General features: G+C 45.8%; 2 protein-coding genes across 6 annotated transcripts in view; one reads left to right on the top strand and one right to left on the bottom strand.

Moving 5' to 3' along the window:
* Positions 1-20213: 20213 nt before the first annotated feature.
* LOC129467500 (sterile alpha motif domain-containing protein 1-like) lies at positions 20214-24473 on the bottom strand. Its single transcript, XM_063623430.1, has 4 exons — positions 24064-24473; positions 23525-23791; positions 22736-22914; positions 20214-22629 (listed from the first exon to the last, which is right to left on the bottom strand). The coding sequence occupies exons 1-2, from the start codon at positions 24463-24465 to the stop codon at positions 23684-23686; spliced, it is 510 nt and encodes a 169-aa protein (XP_063479500.1). The 5' UTR covers positions 24466-24473; the 3' UTR covers positions 20214-22629; positions 22736-22914; positions 23525-23683.
* GRK3 (G protein-coupled receptor kinase 3) overlaps positions 24353-24596 on the top strand; it is a 170485-nt gene continuing 170241 nt past the window's right edge. For 2 of the 5 annotated variants that reach the window (XR_010117117.1, XM_063623418.1), the window contains exon 1: positions 24353-24576. Coding sequence is in view for 2 of the 5 variants with exons in the window: in XM_063623418.1 (XP_063479488.1) it covers positions 24464-24576 (113 nt within the window). In the remaining 3 variants the exon portion in view is untranslated. The remainder of the gene's footprint in view (positions 24577-24596) is intronic. The other 3 variants (XM_055254259.2, XM_063623419.1, XM_063623420.1) reach the window with 3 other exon arrangements.

Below are 24596 nucleotides of genomic sequence, written 5' to 3'. Positions count from 1 at the left end.
TGGGTGTTAGGTGCTGGTTCTACTACTTTGGGTTGTGGAAGTTTCCCTCTTTTACACTGGGAAGTCAGAGCTTTTCTCCAATTATTTTTGACTTTTCAGAATGGGGAACTTTGGTCTGTAGTTCCCCTCTGCTCTTGGTGTCTGAACCTCTTCCAGCTCCATTTATGCCCATATTGGCTCCTCTGTAAGCAAAACAACCCAGTGACTTGTAGGCATAAATGCTTCGTAGTTATGAGTGGTGGGGGTGAAGGCAGTGGTGGTGGTGAGTGGTGGGTGGTGTTTTCTGTCTTGATTCCAGCACCTTCTTTGCTGATGCACAGTGCTTTGTTGAGTCCCTTGTCCTCGGAAGCCCTGGATTCACGTCATGAAGAATGAAGTTAACCATGGCTCTGGAATTCCGTCTCTGGGTCATGTGTCATCTCAGAGCATATTCAGCAGAGTCTGGAATATTTCCTTAAACATGCACCTGACACTTCTGTAATATGTTCCTACTCCTTTTTTTATTGTCTCCAGCAAAAAAGTAACCTGGGAAAACACAGTATCCTTTGCGAACTTGAGCAACTCCACCATATTGGCTCATTGCTGCACAATAAACAACAAATTTCAATGTCATACAGCAAGAACTCATTTAGCCTGTGGTTTTTGGGTGGATTGTGGCTGATCTAGGTGGGCTTGGCCGGTTGGCTCTGTTGATCTCAGCTGGGTTTGCTCACACATCTGAGGGTTGGCAATGAGGGCTGGGCAATCTAGGGAGAATTGGCTGGAGTGGCTCTGCCCATGTATCTATCATCCTTCTCCTGGTTCCAGCATATTAGCCCAGCATGTTCTTCCAGTGGCAACAGCAGAAGCACCAAAGGGCAAGTGAGAACTGCAAGGCCACTTGAGACGTAGGTCCAGAACTAGCAATAGTGAGTTCTGCCTCATTCTGTTGGCCAAAGTGATTCACACTGTCTAACTCAGCATCAAGAAGTGGGGGAAATAGACTCTGTCCTTTTAGTGGAGAGGGAACAGGCAGTCAATATTTCTGAACAATAGTCTTCCACATCCCACTCTGTACTTCCCTTTCTGGGTTACTTATCAAAATTAAAAATGGTGTTTCTGGAATCTCTAAATTTTCTACAATAACCATGTGAAAGAACTGCAGAGATTCCAGAAGCTGTGATTGATGACACACTGTTAGGAAGGTGCTGGTGTTCACAACTATCCATGTTCCCACCTCTACCTGGGCTCCCACTATTCTATACTTCCCAGCTCTGCTGTATGTAGGTGGCACCATGTGACTAGTTCCAGCCAATGGAAAGAGACCAAAAGTGTCATGTGTTACCTCTGGGTCAAGACAATTAAGGGTAGCTGTGCCTTTTCTGTGTACTCTCTTTCCTCATCTGCTCATTGGATGTAACAAATCTCATGAAGATCCCCAAGGACCTTGGGTATAGGAGAGAGCTATTTGATGGAAAGAGCCTGGGTCCCTGAATGACTGTGTGGAGCACTGTGGTTTCCAACCCATGCTATCTTGGACTTCTTTGACAAACCGTTGTTGTGTCAAGTCACTGAGATTTAGGGATAGTTTGTTATAGCAGTTTGCATATCGTGACTAATATAACCCACCTTCCTGGTGGTCACTAGTGACACCTGTTGACTTCTTTGAGTTAGCTCTGTTAACTGTAACTTTTATAAGAATTATGTATCTGAGTGTTCGTTTTTGACAAGTGACCTGAAGGTTTACTTCAGACATCCACCTACCATTCCTAACTTTGACAATATGACTGATTTTGCTTTAGGGAAATCATCCTCTCTCTAATCTTAGCTGATGTGATTCTAAGGAAGGTGACCCCACTTTCTGGAATCTAGGAGTAGAGTATGTAACCCAAGCTGAGCCATGAGGTCCTTGTGTTTCTCCAGCCACAGTGATTGGTTCACGGGTGCAGGGGTGGGCATGTGACCTAAGTTGGTCCAAATTTAATCTTAAGATGTCGGCTGGGTAAGTTGAAACCCCGAGTGCTTTTATTAGACATTACTAGGGAAGATGATAGATAGTCATGGTAGGTAGGTGCAGACAGCTATCCTGAAATTATAAAAACAGCCAGCCTAAGGAGGAGCTTATACTAAGGATGGCAGAAACTTACACTAGAAACGACAGAACAGAGCAATGGAAAGAGCAGGTCCTGGACATCATATCAGACAGCTGGATCAGGCCTTACCTGAAGCTGACACTGTTGAATTCTTGTTCAAAGGTCAATAAGTAGCCTATATAGTTTAAGTGAATTAGCTGAGTCTTCATTGCTCATATGCGAACTATTTTCAGTGGATTCAGCCTTTATCACTTTTCTAATCAAGTAAGACAATGTTATTCAGAGAATGCAGAACAATATCAAAATAAATGATCTTCAGGGATAACTTCTAGTTCTAAAATTTAGAGTTTACGAGGCCTGGTATGAATTCCTAGCACTTAAAGTGTTTACAGTGATCTACACATAGGAATATCTGTTTATCTTGACAGTCAAGGAGAGTCTACTTGTTTGGAGACTTTGGGCAAAAAGATGATGAATATTCCATAAAAGAAATACAGGCCTTCCCACACATGGGCAAACCCCCTCCATTGTTCCCATTGCTCTTTACAGGTTTTATAACTGACCACTCTCCAGCTATCTGACCTTATCAGCTACAATCTCACCCACCCCACAACTCACCGAATGTTAAATCCTCTGAGCTCATTTCTGCCCCAGGACCTTTGCACCTGCTATTCTCTTTGCCTAGAATGCACTTGTGCTGACTTCTCCTCCTGGAATCTACCTTAGGTTCTCCTCAGAGAGGCCTTCCCTGATCACCTGCTAAAGAAAATCTTCCTTCTTTGACACTCTTTACAAATTACTGTTTAGTTCCTTCACAACACTTTTACAGACTCACAGTATCTGGTTCATTTATTCCCTTGTCATCTGGTTCATTTATCCCCTGTTAGAATGAGAGTTCTTCAAGGGCAGGGCCTCTGCCCGTGCTGGTGTTCCTGGTGCCTCCAGCACCTGACACATGGCTGGCACAGAGCAAAAAATAATCAGAGCCTTAGGAGTGAAACAAAGGCAGTAGTGGTTTTTTTTTTTTTTCCAGAAGAGTAGGGAATATAAGGTACTTGTAGTGTCACGGTGAGGGAGGGAATTTCTGGGAGTGTGAGCAATGTGACAGGGAAGAGGCAGCAGGCTGCTACTTGGAAATTGTTACCCGGGTTTATTCATAGGGTACTTCCATTTTCTTTCTTTCTTTCTTTCTTTCTTTCTTTCTTTCTTTCTTTCTTTCTTTCTTTCTTTCTTTCTTTCTTTCCTTCTTCTTTCTCTCTCTCTCTCTTTCTTCTTTCTTTCTTTTTTTTTGTCTGTTTCTCTTTCTTTTTTTTTTGGAGACAGAGTCCTGCTCTGTTGCCCAGGCTGGAGTGCAATGGTGCATTCATAGCTCACTGTAGCCTCAACGTCCCAGACTCAAGTGATGCCCCTGCCTCAGCCTCCTGAGTAGTTGAGGCCATACCCAGCTAATTTTTTTCTTTTTTTAAATTTTTGTAGCGATGAGGTCTCACTGTGTTGTCCAGGCTGGTCTTGAACTCCTGGACTCGAATGAATCTTCCGCCCTGACCTCCCAAAGTGCTGGGATTACAGGGGTGAATCGTGGCACCTGGCCTCATAGAGTATTTTTAAAAGGAATTGTGTGTGTGTGTGTGTGTGTGTGTGTGTGTGTGTGTCTGTGTGAGAGAGAGAGAGAGAGAGAGATCGACCAATAGAAAGGAAGAGATGATTACTCATCCAAAAAAATAATAGAATGAACATTAGAAGCTTCCTCAGATGCTTCACTTAATTTCTGCCAAACCCCTGGTATTTCAGGGTCTGTGCCCTCCCAGAGCCTTTATTACCCACGTGAGCTTCTCCTCAAAGTTGCAATCTGAGAGCATCCACTTGGGGGAACAAAAGGACACTGTGGGCTACTGTAGTTCAGCTTCATCATTACGTTTCACTTCCTTTTTATGAGATGGGAATAAAGATAGTTCCCTTAATTTCAGAAGATATGAAAATAATTTTTCTTTGGGCTGTTGGGTAAATGCTGTTAACTCAGATCCATAGGCCCCTTCAGGTTTTGGGGGGAACTTTCTCAATCAAATGTTGTTATTGAATGAAAACCTCAAAGCAGAAATTCAAAAGAATGAAGCTCAAGGCAGCTGTATCTTGTTTTCGTTTTGCTTTAACTGGGAGTCAGAATATGCGATCAAAATCTATCTTTCCCTTCCTTATCCTTCATTTTTTTCCCAGCAGATAAGAAAAAAATAGTGGTGCTTCTTTTAGGACTTAATTTTCAGAAGGATAATATCATACAGAGTTGGAGCCTCAGAAAACTGCTCTGGAAATTGATATGCACACAGCCTGTTCTTGATGAGCTGAAAGAAGCATGAGTGTTGAAACGGAGCTGAAAAGGCAGTGGAAGGATGGCAAGGGAGACTGTGATATTTTTTCTTCCATTTTTCCTTTTGAACATTGTAACATTTTCTTATTGTAGATGAACAAATTTCTACAAACCTGGTACCTGGTACCACCATGCTGCCGTTGTTACTGTTTAAGGTGTCCCCTGTGTCTGTTTTCTCTCGGTGTTACTTGTTCATATTTTCTGGTTTATTTGGTTGATTTAATCCGTGTTGTCACGATTTGAGGGGTTTTTTGTTTGTTTGTTTTTGTTGTTTTGTTTCGAGACAGGGTCTTGCTCTGTCACACAGGCTGGGGCACAGTGGTGCCAGCTCAGTTCATTGCAACCTCTGCCTCCTGGGCTCAGGCCATCCTCACACCTCAGTCTCCTAAATAGCTGGGACTACAGGTGCACACCACCACATCTGGCTATTTTTTTGTATTTTTTGTATTTTTTGTAGAGACAGGGTTTCATCAAGTTGGCCAGGCTGGTCTCAAACTCCTGGGCTTAAGCGATCTGCCTGCTTTGGCTTCCCCAAAGTGTTGGGATTACAGGCGTGAGCCACCACACCCAGCAGAGGGGTTCTTAAATTCTGGTTTTTATGCTGGATACTGGATGGGAAAAGAGGAGACAGCCACATTTTATTGAGGAGCCATGGTCCAGAAACAGTAAATATTTACTCGACAAGTGATTTATTCCCTTTCATGCCATGATTAAAGTTTAACTTTCATTGAACAATTGCTCCATTTATATAGATGAAAATAAATAATTGGGAACATATGTGACAGCCCTTTCACTGGTCTCCCCACGATCTCTCTGGCCCTCCAGTAACCCATTATGTTCACAGCAGTCTTTCTGAAAAAACAAAACAAACAAACAAAAAAAACAAATCATGCCCCAGTGCCTGCTTAACACATTCAATGGCTCCCTTTTGTTCTCAGAATTCAGCCCACACTTCATATCCAAACTTTGAGAACTTGCAGAGTCTAGCTCTTCATTGGTATCTCCAGTTGAATCTCATTTCTGCTATCTTTGAAGAGAGGATAGCGGTTTGGGTGCGGGGGCAGAAACTAGGTGTGTCAGTGACAGGTTAGTCCGGGAAGCAGAGCCACACGGTGGTATGTTTGGAATAAGAACTGCGTTACAGGAATCAGATGATACACGCTTGTAGGAGAAGCTGGGGAAGAAGGTCCATTGAGGGCATTGAGGATCACTAACAAGGGCTGGTGCAAGTGAATGAGTCAGGAGCTTGCAGGGAAGTCCGAAGCTTGATGTATTGAGCTGGTGCACAGGCACCAGGAAAGGGGCTGATTTAGAAGTCTATGGAATGTATTAGTTCTCCACGGTGACTGCCTCTGCGAATCTGCAGCTAAGGGTCTGAGGGTGGGCTTGCCATCACTGCTGGTCAGCAGGGTCAGGGGAGAGCTAGATACAGAGCAGGGAAGATGGAGGACAAACTGGAAGCTGCTGGCCCCTCTGTGTCTGGCCACCCCTCACTGCTTCTAACCAATGATGACCTTCAGAGTGTAACGGCTGCTGCTTTCTGTGAGCCTCCCTGGTCTTGCACGACCTCATTTTGGGGCAACTCTAACCTAGGAACATACAGAAAAAGGAGGTCTGGGAAATGTGGTTCCCAGCATAACCAAGTTGCCAACAGAATAATCCAGTAGATGTAGTCTCTGTACTCAAAGAACAGGAAAAAAGAGCAGAGAGGCCGAAAGAGGGTACTGGGGCAGTTTTGCTGTGTGACGAGTGATGTCATCCCTCCCTCCTTCATATCTCCACCTCATCTTCAATAAAATCCACAGCCCTTGGCCATACTGTTTCAGTTGGATTTACTTCTTCCACTTTCCTACTTTCTTCCTCCCTCTCTTCATCCCTTCGTCTTCCCTCTGTCCCTTCCTCCTCCCGTCCTCCCTCCCTCTCTTCCTTCCCTCCCTTCTCCCTTCTAGGTGTCCTAGGTCTGGTCTGAACTTGGCACAGGGAAGAACAAGGCCTGCAAAGGTGGTCCAAGCACATACAGTTTCCATTTTACTGAAAGGAGACATGGGTTTCCAATGTTGAGAAATCATAATCTAGCCCAACCCTCTTGTTTATGTTAACTTCGTCTCCTTTCTATGAATGAGGCAATGCAGAAGTACAAAAAAAAAAAAAAAAAAAAAGCAGGGTAGGGGGGAAGGAAAGATTCTGTCTCCTTCCCAGGGAGAAGGTGATGAAAAGGGAGAAGCTAGTGCCTCTGCACCAGCTGAACACAACAAGCTTCCAGACTTCCCTGCAAGGACCCTCCCAGCCCTACTTACTCTTTGTTTCACAGTCAAAAAGCAGAAGTCCAAAGAGGTGAAGCACTTTGCTCCAAATCACACAGCACTCATTTTGGCCTAGAAACGGGCCTATTAGGAGTGACTCATCTCTTAAAAGGCCACACTCTCAAAGCCTGTTCTCTAAAGTGCTTACATCTACCCGGGAGGTCAGAGAGTGTCTTCACCTAAAACAATTTGCATTGATCATTGTGGTCGCAATTTCCATTTCTACATTAAAGTGGGGAAAGTGAGGCTAATTCTTAAGCTGTTGTTGGCAGAGCTTCTTATGGGGTGGTTATATCTTGATTGGGGCCACCACAGATCAGGGGCTGACCTCTGTTTTAGAAACTCAATTCTATAGTTCACTTGGGTGAAGTCAGTTTGTTAATTTACCTTTGCAGGGACTGGAATGCTTGTGGATACATTTTTGGGTTCAGGGACTCTGGAAGTCTTTGATCATGGCCCATGGTAAGAAGTACATTTTATTTAATACAAAGCAGTGGAATACACACACACACACACACACACACACACACACACACACACACACACACACACACATATCTGAAACAGATATTTCACTTAACGATGCTTAAAACTAACTGTGTATGACTCACTCTGATGATTTTTATTCCATTCTATTTCACTTCATTATGTAAAAATGCTGCTAGCATCCATGTAAATGTATTCCATGACCTACCGATTGGCCTTGAGTTCCAGCATAAAAAACACAAAGCTAGGGCCTCTCTTCCTGCAATTGAAGGATCTCAGAAGGAAGCAAAATTGAATTTAATCATCATAAAGTTGTTGTTATACCTCGAGTCAGAGTGGAGAGTGTGAGAGCAGTCTGAGGGTGAATTGAGTAACAGTGTGATAGGTCTGCGTGAGTTATACCTGCTATCTTGCAGGGCTCACTTTTCTAGCGACTGTCATGCTCAGTTTGCTAAGGAGTGTTCACTGCTCCCATTTACTGAGTCCTTATGGCGTGCTCAGCGATGGAGAGCAACAGGAAACATGAAAGAGGTCTGACAATATGGTAGGAATGAGTAGATAGATGTGAGTGAAGGAAAACACTCCTATGCAGAGTCCTGCCCAGGGACAAGCATAATGAAAACCAAGTTGTTTTAAACCCAGCTGGTGTCTGTGATATGGAGGTATGTGGAAGGAAACACCTGTCATTCATGTCATCGTGGTCACAGAGCATGATATAATTTATATGTCAGGAAGAAGACAGCAAGAGGTTTTTTGTTTTTTGCTTTTTTTTTTTTTTTTTTACTACTAAGGGCCATTCAGGTCCTAAACATGGAGGTTCAAGACACCAAACCTCCAGTGTTATCATTACAATAATATGGGAAGAATCACTAGCTACTTGGGAGGCTGAGACAGGAGGATCGCTTGAATCCAGAAAGTTGAGGCTGCAGTGAGATATGATCATGCCTCTACATGCCAGCCTGGGCAACAGAGTAAGACCCTGTCTCTAAAAGAGGGAGTGGGAGGGAGGGAGACAGAGAGAGAACTAGATGTGCAGATCTCAAAGGGTCCTAGATGGGACACTGTGGGGACAATCTTGCATGGAAGGAAGAGAGAGAGCAGAGGAACGAGAGACTTTGTGTTGCATTGGAGAACTCTAGGCAGGATGCAAACTGTGCATCTCCATCTGCCTCTGATCAAGTTTGTGTAGATTAGATAATAACTCTTGTAGATGTAGATAATAACTCACATAGGTATAGATAATAACTCACATAGTTGCATACCCATGTTGCCTCGCTGGTCAGCATCATTGTGTGGAAGAAATCTTGGGCTGGGAAATGATGGATGGCCTCTCTCTTGATGCCTGAGGTAAGGACAATCAAGGCAGTCTGCTGCTCTATGGCCAAGAAGGTTAGGGATTGGAACAGAGGGTCAGCACCAAATACTTTGCTTTTATTTTCTTATGTTAAAACATATTTTATTGAGGTGTGTAACTCTATGAGTGCATGGGTCAATAACATGTATAAAACCATGTAACCACGACTGGCTCAAGATATAAAACATTTCCAGCCCCCAGGAAGCTCCCTCCTGGTCAATATCCAGGAGGTATCTACCCAAGGTCAATATCCACCCAAGGTAACCACTATTCTGATCGTTATCAGCGTTGACCAGTTCTGCTTGTTTTTCACTTTCACATTTTTGTGGTCTCAAACAACATGCATTCTTTTGTGTCTGACTTCCTTAACAGTACGTCTGTGTGAACCAAATTGCTGCATGCCATGGTGGCGTGTGCTTTATTATCACTGTGTAGTATTATGCTGTGTGAACATGTTACAATGTATCCATTAGATCATGGGTCTCCAATTCCTGGCCACAGACCGGTACCTGTTAGGAACCGGATTGCATAGCAGGAGGTGAGCTGCAGATGACCAAGCCAAGCTTCATCTGTATTTACAGCTACTTGCCATTGCTCATATTACCACCTGAGCTCTGTCTCCTGTCAGATCAGTGGAGGAATTACATTCTCAACATGAACTGTGCATGTGAGGGATCTAGGTGGTGTGCACCTTATGAGGATCTAATGCCTGATGATCTGTCACTGTCTCCCATCACCCCCAGATGGGACCATCTAGTGGCAGGAAAGCAAGCTCAGGGCTCCCATTGATTCTACACTACTGTGAGTTGTAGAATTATTTCAGTATATATTACAATGTAATAATGATAGAGATAAAGCACACAATAAATGTAATGTGCTTGAATCATCCCGAAACCATCTCCCCAGACCCTGTCCATGAAAAATTTGTCTTCCATGAAACCAGTCCCTGGTGCCAAAAATGTTGACGACCACTGCCTTAGGTTGTTGATGAATATTTGGGTTGTTTCAGTTTGGGCTGAGAATAAAGCTACTGTGAACATTCATGTACAGGTTTTCTTGGTCTACATAAGCGCTCATCTCTGTAGGGTGTATATCATGGAGTTAAAATTCCTTGGTCACACAGTTAGCTTTTGTGGATACTGCTAAACAACTTTCCAAAATGGTCAAACCAATTTACACTCACACCAGGGCCACAGAAGAGCTCTGTTTGCATTCTCACCAGTGTTGGTTTTGTTTGTATTTTTCATTTTAGCCATTCTAACATAAAGCACAGTTATACACATGATGTCAGTAAATCCTCATGACAAACTCATTATTGTTCCTGCTTCCTAATTAAAGAACCACAGATTTTGGGGGGTCAAGCCAGTTGCCTAAGCTCTCTCAGCCAGTGTATAGTAACGTCGAGATTCAAACTGTGCATATAACACCCTGGGTTCCTGGTCCCTGCTGGATGTGCTGTGCCATGATCCATTTTCACTCCAAGTCAATGTTTAGGCTGAGGTACTTTGGGATACAATCCCCATGTATTGTATCCTCACATGTAATTATATTATTTTATTAAGTATCTCCTTGGAGTCTGGGGGACCACCCTTCACCCTGGCTCATCCATTCAACACCCTGTACATTGTGTTGATAGAGCTAATTATTTGTTAAAAGCATACATTTTAGCCAAGTGATATCTCTGCCTATTTATCTATTAACTATATATCAATTATATATATGTGTGTATACATGTAGATATACATACACACATACATGCTAAGATTTGAATGTGTTCCCTCCAGACTTCAGGTGGTGAAACTTAATGGCCAATGTGATGCTATTAAGAGGTAGCACCTTTTTTTTTTTTTTTTTCGAGATGGAGTCTCGCTCTGTCTCCCAGGCTGGAGTGCGGTGGCTTGATCTCGGCTCACTGCAAGCTCCGCCTCCTGGGTTCACACCATTCTTCCACCTCAGCCTCCCGAGTAGCTGGGATTACAGGCGCCCACCACCACGCCTGGCTAATTTTTTGTATTTTTAGTAGAGACAGGGTTTCACTGTGTTAACCAGGATGGTCTTGATCTCCTGACCTCATGATCCGCCCACCTTGGCCTCCCAAAGTGCTGGGATTACAGGCGTGAGCCACCCTGTCCAGCTGCGAGGTAGCGCCTTTAAGGGGTGATTAGGTCATGAGGGTTCCTCCCCTCATGAATAGGATTAAGGCTTTCACAAAAGAGGCTTCACACAGTCTGGCTTGCCCTTCTGCCTTCTACTATGTGAGGACACAGAGTTCCTTTCCTCTGGAGGATGCAGTGCTCAAGGCACTGTGTTGGAAGCAAAGATCAGCCCTTGCCAGACAATGGAACCTGCTGGCACCTTGCTCTTGGACTTCCCAGCCTCCAGAACCACGAGAAAAGAAATGTCTATTGTTTGTAAATTACCCAGTCTTGGGTATTCTGTTATAGCAGCTCAGACTAAGACTCCAATGGATTAAGAATATATACATGAAATAGCAAGCTACTTGAACCAGTGGCTAACAGTTTTGTTCTCTTCAATGGAGGAAAGCTTTCTAGAGTTGTGGCAGACAGACTCTGGGCTCATGGGCAGCCCCATGATCCCATCTTTCGGTGTCCCTGGCCTTTTGTGGGCCCTTCCCTTTGAGCGTGTGTGGGATCTATGACTGGATTTTAACCAATACAATATGCAAAGGTGATGGGATGTAAAAGATTATAATACCCATCTTGAGATGCTTTGGGCCATGTTTGGGAGGCCCATGTGGCAAGGAAATTAGTGCTACTTCTAGGAGCTAAGGGAAGCCTCTGGCCAACAGTCAGCAAAAATCTAACAGCCTAAATCCAATAGACCACAAGAAACTAAATTTTGGCAGCACTTTACATCAACTTGGAAGTGGATCCTTCCCCAGTAAGCCTCACATGAAACCACAGCCCTGGCTGACATGTAATTGCAGCCTTGTAGGACCCTGAACAGAGGGCCTTGCTAATCCATACCCAGACCCCTGACCTACAGAAACTTTGAGATAATAAATGTGTATTTTTTTTAAAAAAATTATTTATTTTTAAATTTTATTTTAATTTCTGGGATATATGTGCAGGACATGTAGGTTTGTTACATAGGTGTATGACATGGTGGTTTGCTGCATCTATCAACCCATCACCTAGGTATTAAGCTCCACATACATTAGCTATTTATCCTGGTGCTCTTCCTCCCCCACCCACCCCTGACAGGCCCCGGTGTGTATTCCTCTCCATGTATCCATGTGTTCTCATTGTTCAGCTCCCACTTATGAGTGAGAACATGTGATGTTCGGTTTTCTGTTCCTGTGTTAGTTTGCTGAGGATAATGGCTTCCAGCTCCATCCATGTCCCTGCAACGTCATGATCTCGTTCATTTTTATGGCTGCATAGTATTCTATGGTGTATTATGTACCATATTTTATTTATCCAGTCTATCACTGATGGGCATCTGGGTTGGTTCCATGTTTTTGCTATTGTGAATAGTGCTGCAGTAAACATATGCATGCATGTATCTTTATAATAGAATGCTTTATATTCCTTTGGGTATATACCCAGTCGTGAGATTCCTGGGTCAAATGGGATTTCTGGTTCTAGATCCTTGAGGAATTGCCACACTGTCTTCCACAATGGTTGAACTAATTTACATTCCCACCAACAGAGTAAAAGCATTCTTACTTCTCCACAGCCTTGCTAGCATCTGTTGTTCCTTGACTTTTTAATAATTGCATTCTAACTGGCATGAGATGGTATCTCATTGTGGTTTTGATTTGTATTTCTCTAATGATCAGTGATATTGAGCTTTTTTCATGTTTTTTTGGCTGCAAAAATGTCTTCTTGTTGTTTTAAGCTGTTAAGTGTGTGGTCATATTGTTACACAGCAATGACTAATACAAAAGATTTGTCTCTGCATGGAGATAAAGAATGTAATCAAGAAATCTGATTTGGCTGGGCATGGTGGCTCATGCCTGCAATCCCAGCACTTTGGGAGGCTGAGGCAGGAGGATTGCTTGAGACCAGGAGTTTGAAACCAGCTTGGGTAACATAGCAAAATCCCCATTTCTACAAAAAAAAAAAAAAAAAAAATAGCTGGGCATGATGGTGTGTGCCTTTAGTCCTAGCTACTCAGAGGCTGAGGTGGGAGGATTGCTTGAGCCTGGGAGGTTGAGGCTGCAGTGAGTGGTAATCACACCACTGCACTCCAGCCTGGGCAACAGAGCCAGACTCTATGTTTTGTTTTTTAGTCTCAACCCTCTAATCATGCCTTGGTTTTGTGGGTAACCAGTCCCCATCTTGAAGTTGTCTAGGGACCCTAGCCACCAGTCATCTCACTAACATACAAAAGACACTTAACATTTTGAGGGTTCCAAGGATTTTAGGAGCTCTGTGCCAGGAAATGGATGAAGACCAAATATATATCTATATATACACAAATATTTAATGTATACATGAATATGAATATATACGAATATGTAATAAGAATATCTATTAATCTTTATAAGTCACAATATCACATCAGCCAACAGATCTCACCCAGTTTAAGTGCTGGTGACAGACAACCACACCATTTGTAGATGGGAGAAAACTCCCTGGAGAGCTGCTGAAATCCCGTAACTCATGACCAGCAGATGAAGGCTTTCTGAGCCAAACATCCCATGACATCTGGATTGTAATTCCAGTCTTGGGAAATCGCTTTTTCTCTTGCAATTTGCTAGATTCTAAGGGGTGATCAAAAGAGTCACAAAGACTCCCCAGTGGGCTGTTAGCTGCAGCAACATTTCTTGAGCAAGGATTCAGCCTGGGAAGCTTCCTGATCATGTGCTCAGTGTCCACATGGATGGGAGCTGGACTGATGGAGTAAGAAAGATCAGTGAGCACAGGGGAGAGGTCAGATGTTGTCAAATACACCGTCCCTGGGTGAGCCCCGGAGAGCTTTTGCCCCCAGCCAATTAGCCCAAAAAGTTACCATCTGTATGTGGCATCTATTTGCATAGCACACACTGTTCCCTGCACTTCTGAGGAAGAGGTGAAACAGACATTTCTTTTCAAGACCTCAAGGGTGGAAACACTTTTGCCTGCAGTTGCCCATGGTTCTTGTTTGTTTAGAAAAATTAAGGCCTGGATGGACAGAGCTATCATTTGTTTGCTTCCTCTCATTTCTATTTAAAGCAGTTTATAAGGAAAGTCCTCCAGAAAAATCCAGCCTCCTCCCCACCACTGCACATGCCTTTTCTGGACTGTGTTAAAGGGAGGGAAAGGTTATCCAGAGAGCAGACAGAGTTCTCTTTCACAAGGTCAATTGGATCATGTCACATCCCTGCTGAAAGCCCATCTCTGGCTTCTCATTGCTCTCAGGACAAAGACCCAGCTCTTTGGTGTGGCCTCCAAGGCCCTGCAGGGTCTGGCCTCTGCCCAGTCTCAGGTATCATCACACATCCTACTTTTTGCTTCCCAGCTATGCTCCTTCTTTGCCACCCAGGGCCTTTGCCTGGCTGTATGGTCCACCTGGAGGCTGTCTCTGACCCCCTTCTATTCCTCCCTCAGTTCTCAGCTTAAATGTCACCTCCTCAGAGAAGGCCTCCTGGACCCACAACCAATTGTGGGCTCTTCTAAGACATCTATTACATCATTTTGTCTCATAGCACAATTTTAATAAATTAACCAATTAACTGCCAATGCACCCCCCTGCAAATATGTTATTCCATGAAGGTGGAGGGTGTCTACCTGTCCACCACTGTCATCCCGGTACCTCACATACAGTAGGTTTCCAATAAAAAGTTGCTAAATAATTGGTTGATGGACTGAAGAAATCAATGGAGATCAGTGTAACTGTTTAATGTGAGAACTTCCTTGGCCCCTGGAGGGCCTGGGAGGAAACCTTTCCTCATCTTTAGATAATTACCACTTTGGCTTTTGGGTTTATGGTGGCTGGATTATGATTCTTTTCAGGGGACTGATGTCTGGTCAGGTTTGGTGATGCTTATGAGAAAGGTTGTTAGCCTGGCAAGACAGACAGTGACATTTGCTGGTTATAGGGACAGGAAGGAGGGCTTCAGGGCTGGAGCAGTTCCAATCCCCAATTAAGTCTTCCGTGCTCCAACACTGGCCCCAAGAATGTGATTCTCTGGAGGAGAGCATTCTAGACTCGACAGTGGCCAGGATTCCAGGACGTTTTGTGGTCTCCTGCCAAGTTTCATGCCCAGTTATTTCCAGAAACAATTATAAGCAGTGGGGGCCCTGGGAGTGTGTGTAGGTGTCTTCGAGCCCAGGCACTGGGTCCATCAGGCCTGACTGCTCCAAAGAGGACTTCACGCATTCCAGCCCCACTGAGCCCTTATCGTGTGTCCTGTGATCTCATCTAGCCCTTACAATAATCTTTACAATAGTTAATTACCCTCACATTATAAAGGAAACAACTGGGAGTCAGAGTGAGATCACATAGTCTAAGATAATTTGAGTACTATTAGAAGCGAGATTCAAATTGAGGCCTTCCTTATTTTAATGTCCATCCTCTTTCCTTTCAACTGTATCACGATGCCTGAAATTATTCCAGCCAAACAAAGTCAGCCTGAATGATTCCTGGGGTTAAGGAAAAACCTGCTGCCCCTAACACATCACACACACACACACACACACACACACACACACACACAACTAGCAATCCTGTTCTATGAAATTCCTTTAAGAAAGGCAAACTCTACTATTTTATAATCAAGCATATGGTTTAAAATTCAGACACTCCTGGCCGGGTGTGGTGATTCACACCTGTAATCCCGGCAGTTTGAGTGGCCAAGGCAGGGAGATCACTTGAGGCCAGGAGTTGGAGACCAGCCTGGCCAACATGGTGAAACTCTATTAAAAATACAAAAATTAGCTGGGCATGGTGGCACATGCCTATAATCCCAGCTACTCAGGAGGCTGAGGCAGGAGAAGTGCTTGAACCCAAGAGGTGGGGGTTGAGGTTGCAGGGTGCTGAGATTGCCGAGATCGCGCCACTGCACTCCAGCCTAGGTGACAGAGCAAGACTTACTTGGTCTCAAAAAAATAAAAAAATAAAAAAAAATAAATCAGACATTTCTGGGAAAATTGACCTACCAAAAAATTCACACTAAGGCGTATATGATGGACAGGACATCTTTTGATGAGAGCAGCTTTTGATTAAGGAGGAGAGCATGGAGGAGAAGAGAGAGGCACTTGTTCTTGAAGGGCTAAAGGGGCAAGGGGAGGTGGGAGGAAGTGGAGAGGAAGAGAGAAAAAAGGAAACAGGAGAAAAGGGCTTAGAACATGATAGGAGCCCACCAAGAGAATTTTTGGCAGATTTGCATTATTGCCTACAAGTGTCTTAGTGGCTTCTCTCCCAGAGATGCCAGGGGTGATATCTGAGCAGAGATCTGAATGGTGAGAGGCCAAAAAAAGGCCTTGAAGGAGAGTGTTCCAGACAAAGGGAAAAGGAAGACAAAACCCTCAAGGCTGGAATTGCTTGGTCAGTGTGACCCGGGCATCGTGGGAGGACTTGGGAGTAGCAGGAGGCGAGGTGGAAAGAGAATTTGAATGGGGTTTTATTGTGCACTTTAACATGCCTTATTTGATGTTGTTTCACTCACAGCTCCATGACTTAGAGTACAAGGACATTCAGAGGACAGGGGTTGAGGGAGAAGTCCTGGGTTGAGACTGCCTGAATTCATATCCTATGAATTTAGTTGTTGCACTTACTTTGCAAGTGACTTAAGATTTTTCTTTTGGCTAAAATGAGCCCAACCAGCCGGGCGCAGTGGCTCACGCCTGTAATCCCAGCACTTTGGGAGGCTGAGGTGGGTGGATCGCTTGAGCTCAGGAGTTCAAGATCAGCCCGGGCAACATGGTAGCACCCACCCCCCCGAGAAAACAAAAAAATTAGCCAGGCATGGTGACATATCCCTGTGGTCTCAGCTACTTGGGAGGCTGAAGTGGGAAGACTGCTTAAACCCAGGAAGTTGAGGCTATGGTGAGCTGAGATCACACCACTACACTCCAGCCTTGGTGACAGAGTGAGACCCTGTCTCAAACAAACAAAACAAAAACCCACAAAACAAAAAAATGAGGCCAACCCTCTCCATTATAGGTGTCTGAGGAAGATTATTAAAATAGTCCCACAAAGTGTTTAACATGATAGTTGGCACAAAGTTAGTAGTTAATAAGTGTTTTCTATTATTATTTTCATTTGCTACAGCCAAAGTGCTTATTTGGAAGAGCATTTTAGTGTGGCTATAAGCCTCCTGAAATTGATTATGTGCCTTGGCAGATGAGTGATTTCTTTTTAGTGCCTGCCACATTGATAGTACTCAATAAATATTTGTTGCATGAATGAAAGTGTGAACTACTGTGTCACGAGTTAGGCAGACATAGAAGTAGAACATAAAAGTGTGGGTGGAGGAGTTTGCAGATCATTTGGCAGGCAATGGGGAGCTATTGAAGGTTTTTGAGCAGGGGCAGGAGAGTGTCAGATGGATTGAAGGAGGGAGGGTTTGGAAACAGGACAAGGAGTTGGCAACCTGTGGGCACCTTCCAGGTGAGAAGTCAGAGAGATCTGGTCCAGGGAGAAGGGAAGTGGGAGGGCCTTCATTTTGTACTTGGCTGCTTCAGAGGCCTGCAAATCACCCTGGACCATGAGTGAAGTGCTGGCCTGCTTACTGCAGCTATCCTCATCTGGGTCTCTTGGACTGCTACCCTAGCTCTCTCTAGGGCATCCCTTAATTCAACTATCCTCCCCGTCCAACTGGACCTGTATCCCCAGCCAGAAGAATCCTATAAAATGGTCCATCTGATTTTGTCACTCTCCTCTTGGAAACCTTCCACTGGCTTTCTGGTGCCCCGAGGAGGGCTTCAATTCCCCACTGTGGCTCCAGATGCTGCAGACTCAAGTCCTGCTGAGCTCTCTGACCTGCCTCTCCCTCCTCTCCTCCTTTGTCTGGTGGCTGTCCATTTGGGCTCCGCTGATCTGACCTTTCTCTAATCTGGAACTCCCTCCCCTAAGTGAGGCCAGCCTGAACAACTTCAGGGTGGGAGATTGCCTGGGCATCTTGTTCCAGTGAAGATTAGGCTTGAGTCTGTGGTGGGGCCTAAGATGTCAATGTTTCTGCTGTGTTGGCACCACCTGGGGGCTTGCAAGGAGTGCAGATTCTCAGGCCTCGACTGGACCTCTGAATCCGAATCTGCATGTTGGCAATTTTAGCACATAAGTGTCTGGGGGTGCTGGTGGCAAGCACGTCTTAGGAGCATGTGACAGCTTCTCTGGTGGCTCCCTGGGGAGGGTAGGGGTGGTCCTCTGGGATCAGGGTTATGCCAGGCCTGGCCCAGGCACCCTGATTTCATAATTGAGTGTGACCTGTTTGAATCTCTATTCATGAGCTGCTCTATAGCAAGCAGTTTGGGAGTTATTTCTGTTGATCAAGAGAGAAGAAACAGACCTGGCCAGGACAGGAAGAGACAAGCTCTGAGAGGTGGGGGGTAGATTTGCTCAGTACCTGCTGCCACTGGCCCAGGTGGCATGCCCTCAAATGACCTGCCCTCAAATGACCTGCCCTTGTAAGGGGGTGCTGTGGGAGATCTGTACAAATTTTCTCAGCAGGTTGGGGTTGGTCGTAGCCTTTCCTGGATTGGTTTTGATATAATTTCCCAGCTAAATGGCATGTGTCCTTTTGGATAGAATGCTGGAGGGAAGGCCACTAGGCTAAGGGCCAGAGGTGACTTTATGATGCAGAAAAGTTCTGGCCTTTTGTGACTCACATATCCAGAAGTCATCTTCTTACTCCTTGAGAGGGAGACAAGATGGGCTTTCCAGTCCCATGGAGAGGCCAAGGCCTGCCTTGGCTGTCTGCGGATCTTCAGAGCCCACGTTCCCATCATCACGGCAGGCTCCAAATTCCCTGCTTTTGCTTAGTTCTTGTTCTCTTGCTCTTACAGCTGTTCCTTTATCTCGGTCCTAGTATTGATCCCAGCCCTGATTCCCTGTTTCCCCTGCAACTTTCCATCAAAGTACCCATAAATACAAGCTGGGAAGTTGTAAGGGTCACTGGGAAAGCAGGCATTGCTGTACAGAACTTAAAATGGCACAGAAGACAGAAGAACAGATTTCCTGTTCCGGAATGTTTTCCAGACCACCCCACCTCCAGGCTTGGCAGCCACTGCATGGAGTGCCTAGCCTCGGCCCCTCTTGTTGCTCTCTCTCTTACTCCCTCTTTCAAGTTCCCCTCTAAGTCCCCTTTCTTAGGCAAAGGGAGTGAGCTCTCTCCATTCCTACGCCTAAAGTTCCCAGACTCACCTTTGCACAGCCCAAGCACATCAGGGCTCTTGGCTGCAGGAGAGGCCTTCCAGGCCATAAGCAGCACCAAGGACCCGTGGGGACCTGGCAGTTAGCACTCCTCCTTTCATAGGAGGCATCCCTTGAGTGGCACTTGTGGTTTTAAGTAGTAATTTCCCCCCTCCCTTTAGGTTATTTTCCAATAGAAGGCTGAGGCAATCTACGATCTTTATGTCATTCATTCATTTACTCACTTATCCATCCAACACATATGTTGAGCAAAGTCAGTGTGCTGAGTGCAGATGCTGGGGGAACAAATACAGACAGACTTGTTTCCAGAAGCAAGCTAATGGATTGCTCACCTCACCTGCGGGCTATGGTGACAGTGGAAATGATTTATGCCCTGGGTATTGCCCTATGCACCGAAACCTAAACTCATAAGATGTTATTGAGGGGAGCAAGTATTCTTTACTTTGCAAAAGGATTCACTGCAGGATTAAATAAAGCTGGAGAATTTCAGAATTTGAAAAGACATCAGGGGACCTGCTCCTTCAATCCCTTCATTAGTTATTGGTGAAAAATGGTATTTAAAAAGCTTAAGAGACTTGCTTAGTTACTCAGCAATGCCAGAGCCAGCGGGTCAGAGCCAGCACTGTTTTATTCATTCTCAGTGCTGGTCTCTTTCCTTCAGGCCCTGTATGATGCAGAGATGCTCCAATGATGCTGCTGCTGCTGCTAACCAGGTCAATATTTATCGAGTGCTTTCTGTGTGCTAGACACAGTTCTAAGTGCTTTTTACATGTTACAGCATTGCTCTCACGGCAGTCCCATTAACAACACTGAGACAGAGCTGAGACACAGAGAGATTAGACAACTTGTCTAAGGTCACACAGCTCAGAAGGACTGGTCTTGGGCTTCTTTTCCATTTCTCTTTTGAGCCCATGCTCTGAACCACAACACTGTGGCTTTTCTTTAGACTGACTCCCTGACCAGCAGTCCCCATAGAGAAATGTGTTTCCACTCACATATTGAAAGGAAAGTACTTCTGTGTTGAACATCATTTCAATGCTAATAGCTAATAGTTTCATAAAACCAAAGCTTGGTATCATACCTTTTGGCAGATCTTTATAAAGCTGTCATATATAGAGCTGCCATTAAAGTTTGTAAAGCTTTGTGGATAAAAGTAGCATGAAAAGCAGTTCATATGATGTGTGTGACAACAAACAGAATTGTGATCCAAATTACAGGTGAAACGGGACAGTGGCCCCCCCGGGAGGCTAGAAATACCTGCAGAGGCTTACAGAGTGAGATGTTTGTAAATAAAGCCATTCAAACATCAATTGTGTGTGGTTTTCCTGAGAAGCAACTGTATTTAAGGGACTGCTTATACAAAATCAAGTTCTTCTTAGCAAGGATTGCTTTAAATATTCTGACTTGAATGAAGGCCAGTCATGTTCTGCCATTTTCAAAAATCTTCTAACTGAAGTCTTAGAGTTGATTTTCTTTTCTTTGTGATTAATTTCCCAGAATAACATTCCAAGCTCCCACCCCACCCAGCGTTTACAGTCCAGAGATTCTGAGAGTAGGAAGTCCTAGTAAAGCCCAGAATCTAAAACAAATAAGACCAGTCAGTTCTCTAGTTAGCTTTTTTCCTTTCAAGTTGTTAGCAAAATAAACTCTGGAAAGCCTAAACTTTAATGCACCCATCTCGGCAACATCTCCTCTAACGATGGAAAGGCGTAGAAAAGAAGAAAAGGGAACATTATGAATTTTGTGGGAATGCTGGAGTTTTGTCTGTTATCACAAGCAGCGTGAGCCCCAAGTCATTTAAATCCTCTGGGGGTGGGAACATAATTATTTGCAAGGGAGCATTATTAGCTAAGTACAAATGGGTTGCTATTTGTTTTCTCTGTTCTTTGTGATGATTACAGGCTGGGGATGGTGTTTAGTAACAGGATCCAGCAGGTCAGTTATGACAACTTCATCACTGTCATTAACCCCTTTTGTTTGCAGTGAACACAAAAAGCTGTTCAGTATTAAGAGAGTCAAGAAAAAGAGAAGGAAGGGGGGTGGAGAAAGTGAGACAACCAAAGAGACAGCCAGGGAACAGAAATTCATACACTATGAACACCAGAAAAAAATACCCCTGGGTAATTGAGTCAGCTGACTCAAATGGTGCAGGGGCCTCAGTTAGAGGATCACATTTTGGACTCCTTGTTCTTTCTGCCAAAACAGTAATTGCTTGTGTTTATAAATGCAAATTTTTTTGCCATTTTGGTTCCTAGAAATGCCCTAGGGAGATGTTATTTTTGGTAAGGGGTCTTCCTGCTTCAAGTGTAATGACTGTGAACAACTAGTTTCAGTATCTTCTCTAGCATGCCAGGGTAAAATGAAGCAAAATAAATAGAGGAAGTGCTATGACCTTTATTGAGGATCTACTGGGTGCCAGGACAGATGCTTTTTTTTTTTTTTTTTTTTTTTTTTTTTTTTTTTTTTTTTGAGACAGGGTCTTGCTCTGTTGCCCAGGCTGGAGTGCAGCAGTGCAATCTCGGCTCACCGCAAGCTCCGCCTCCCGGGTTCCCGCCATTCTCCTGCCTCAGCCTCCCAAGTAGCTGGGACTACAGGCGCCCGCCACCACGCCCAGCTTATTTTGTTTTTGTATTTTTAGTAGAGACGGGGTTTCACCATGTTAGCCAGGATGGTCTCCATCTCCTGACCTTGTGATCTGCCCACCTCGGCCTCCCAAAGTACCGGGATTACAGGTGTGAGCCACTGTGCCTGGCCAGTGCTGCGATCTTGAATCACTGCAGCTTTCGCTTCCTGGGTTCAAGGGATTCTTCTGCCTCAGCCTCCTGATTAGCTGGGATTAGAGGCGTGCACCACTATGCCTGGCTAATTTTTGTATTTTCTTTTTTTTTTTTTTTTTTTTTTTTTTTTTTTTTTTGAGACGGAGTCTTGCTCTGTCGCCCAGGCTGGAGTGCAGTGGCGCAATCTCGGCTCACTGCAAGCTCCGCCTCCCGGGTTCACGCCATTCTCCTGCCTCAGCCTCTCCGAGTAGCTGGGACTACAGGCGCCCGCCACCACGCCCGGCTAAGTTTTTGTATTTTTAGTAGAGACGGGGTTTCATCATGGTCTCGATCTCCTGACCTCGTGATCTGCCTGCCTCGGCCTCCCAAAGTGCTGGGACTACAAGCGTGAGCCACCGCGCCCGGCCTAATTTTTGTATTTTCAATAGAGACAGGGTTTTGCCATGTCGGCCAGGCTGGTCTTGAGCTCCTGGCCTCAAGCGATCCACCTGCCTCAGCCTCCCAAAGTGCTGGCATTACAGGTGTGAGCCCCCATGCCCGACAAGGTGCATTTTTATGTGCTTTTCCTCCTGTTTTCTCAACAACCTTGGGGTAAAAGGCCTCATTTCCACTTTTCCTATGAGAACAATAAAGTAGAAAGAGGTAAAAGACTGCCTCTAAGATCACCCAGCACAGAGCAGGGATTTGATTTCAGGTGTGTCTTGTTCCAAACTTACTACACCGTGCTGCTGGGGGAAAGAAAGAGCAAAAAGCAAAACCCAAAAAGTGCTTAACTGAAGTTAAAGACGACCAAGAAAATGTAGGCAGATGTCAGGTCTGATCATGTGGATGCTCAAATGATAAACAGACACATTGAGAGAAATTGTATTAATTAAATCATAAAAATATGTTCTGCTTTTTGGGGAATTTACTCCTCCTCCTGGGGTGACCCTTGACAAGACATTCTGTCTTCCTGTTTTTAAGCAAAAAAAAAAAAAAAAAAAAAAAGTGGGTAGAAGATGAAAGTTTGATATTTGGCTCATGCATAGCTTTGTCTCATTAATATATTTTGTGCTTGCCTGTCATTTCAGCTTTCTGCTGCCAGACCAAGCTCCTTCGACTGCCATTCCTACTTCGGACACTCCTCTTGTCCTTTTCAGGACAACTTTATGCCTATTGTGCCTTGCGTCTTGAGAAGCATATGGTAAAACTGGCCAGTGGTGATGGCAGACGTAGCAGGGAATCGGATTGAGGGGGGCTGTGGGGTGGGAGAGAAAACAAAAGAGGGAAACAGGCTACTTGATGACGGAATTAGGCTGCTTCTGCAATGACATTACATGAAATATCTGAAATTTGACCTTAACTCTATCTGGTGGGTCCCGTTAACCCTGTAAGTTATGGACAGAACATTCATTCAAATTCTAGCAACGTCTAGGCTCATGGAAATACGTGACTAATTCAGGTGAATGAAAGGGATTTTAAAACATTAATTTCCAGCTTAGGTCTTCCTAAGACTGCCTGCGTGTCCCTTACCACCACTCCAGCCTGAGTGTCACATGGATCCTGAATGTGGACTTGTGTGCACACTGTAGAAAAATAAGAAGCAACTGAAAACCCAAGCAGCGGGGTGGAGTGATGAGGAAAGACACCGTGACCCAAGATCAGGAAGCTGGAAATTCCCCCCAGCTTCGGTGTTTGGGCTCTATCTCGCTTTTCCACTTCCCTAAATCACCCTCGTGGTGCGAGTGTGCTCGCAGTAAATGCTCCCTAATTGTCTCTTGTATCGACGGTAAAACCCTAACGACAGGAATACTCTCTCTCCCTCTATTTCTCAACACCATTTCAACACCCAAACTAAAACCTCTCACCTGAGTGTAAGGGAGTGGTGACCTTCTTAAGCCCAGAGCTCTTCCATCGGGGGGCTCCCTAAGGGCATCTCTGTACCTAGCGGGGGAGCCATCACCCCACTGTGTTCTGGTTAGCCTGAGACACGCAACTTTTTCCAGCTTTTACTCTTCGCTGAATTCTCACGGCAGGGCTGGGGGGATGTTCAGGGTCAGGAGCGAGGTTGGGGGCCCGGCCCGCTGGGCGCTGTTCACCGGTAGCTCGGACCAGAGCAGGAGTTTCATCATCACCTGCCCCCGGACAGGTGGGACACATCTATTTCCGGGGCCATCCCAGACCTACCGGGGGATGCTGATTGACACTGTCCAGTTTGAGAACTACTGTGTCCCGGGAGCAGAGGCCTCCCCATGACCCCTTGGGTTGTGGACATCTGGCCCTGGGCTGCTCTGGATGAGCGGGGCGGGCATCAGAGCGCATGGAACTGGGGGCGGGAGGTCCGGGCAGCGAAGGAGGAGGCGGAGGCCGAGGGGGAGGGAGGGGAGGAGGAAGAGGAGGAGAGTACCTCGTGGCCACCCCGAGGGGAGGGCGACCGTAGAGACTTGGTCGGGAGGCGCCGGCCGAGCCGGGCCGCTGGGACTGTGCACTGAGGGGCGCTGACCGTCGGACGCGCGCTCCTCGCAGACCCTCGCTGACTGAGCAGGGGGCGGCGCGCGTGCGCGGGGCCGCGGGAGGCGCGCGAGGGGGCGGAGCGGGGAGGCGCGCTGCGACCCCGGCGGGCTACAGCCTGTGGCGCGCGCAGGGCGCTAGTGGGGCGCGCGGCGCGCGAGCGGGGCGGGGGCGCGCGGAGGGGGGGCTGCCCCGGGGCGGCCCCCCCAGGTCGGGGCGCGGCGGACGGCGGCGGCGGGCGCGCGTCCCGTCCAGGTCCGGAGTAACCGCCGCCGCCGCCGCCAAAGCTCGCCAACATGGCGGACCTGGAGGCCGTGCTGGCCGATGTCAGTTACCTGATGGCCATGGAGAAGAGCAAGGCGACCCCGGCCGCCCGCGCCAGCAAGAGGATCGTCCTGCCGGAGCCCAGGTACCAGCTGCCCCGGCCGG

The sequence above is a fragment of the Symphalangus syndactylus genome, chromosome 18, assembly GCF_028878055.3.
Source record: "Symphalangus syndactylus isolate Jambi chromosome 18, NHGRI_mSymSyn1-v2.1_pri, whole genome shotgun sequence".
Taxonomy (NCBI): domain Eukaryota; kingdom Metazoa; phylum Chordata; class Mammalia; order Primates; family Hylobatidae; genus Symphalangus; species Symphalangus syndactylus.
Note: the sequence above shows the minus strand (reverse complement) of the source record. Positions and strands in the feature narration are given on the sequence as shown.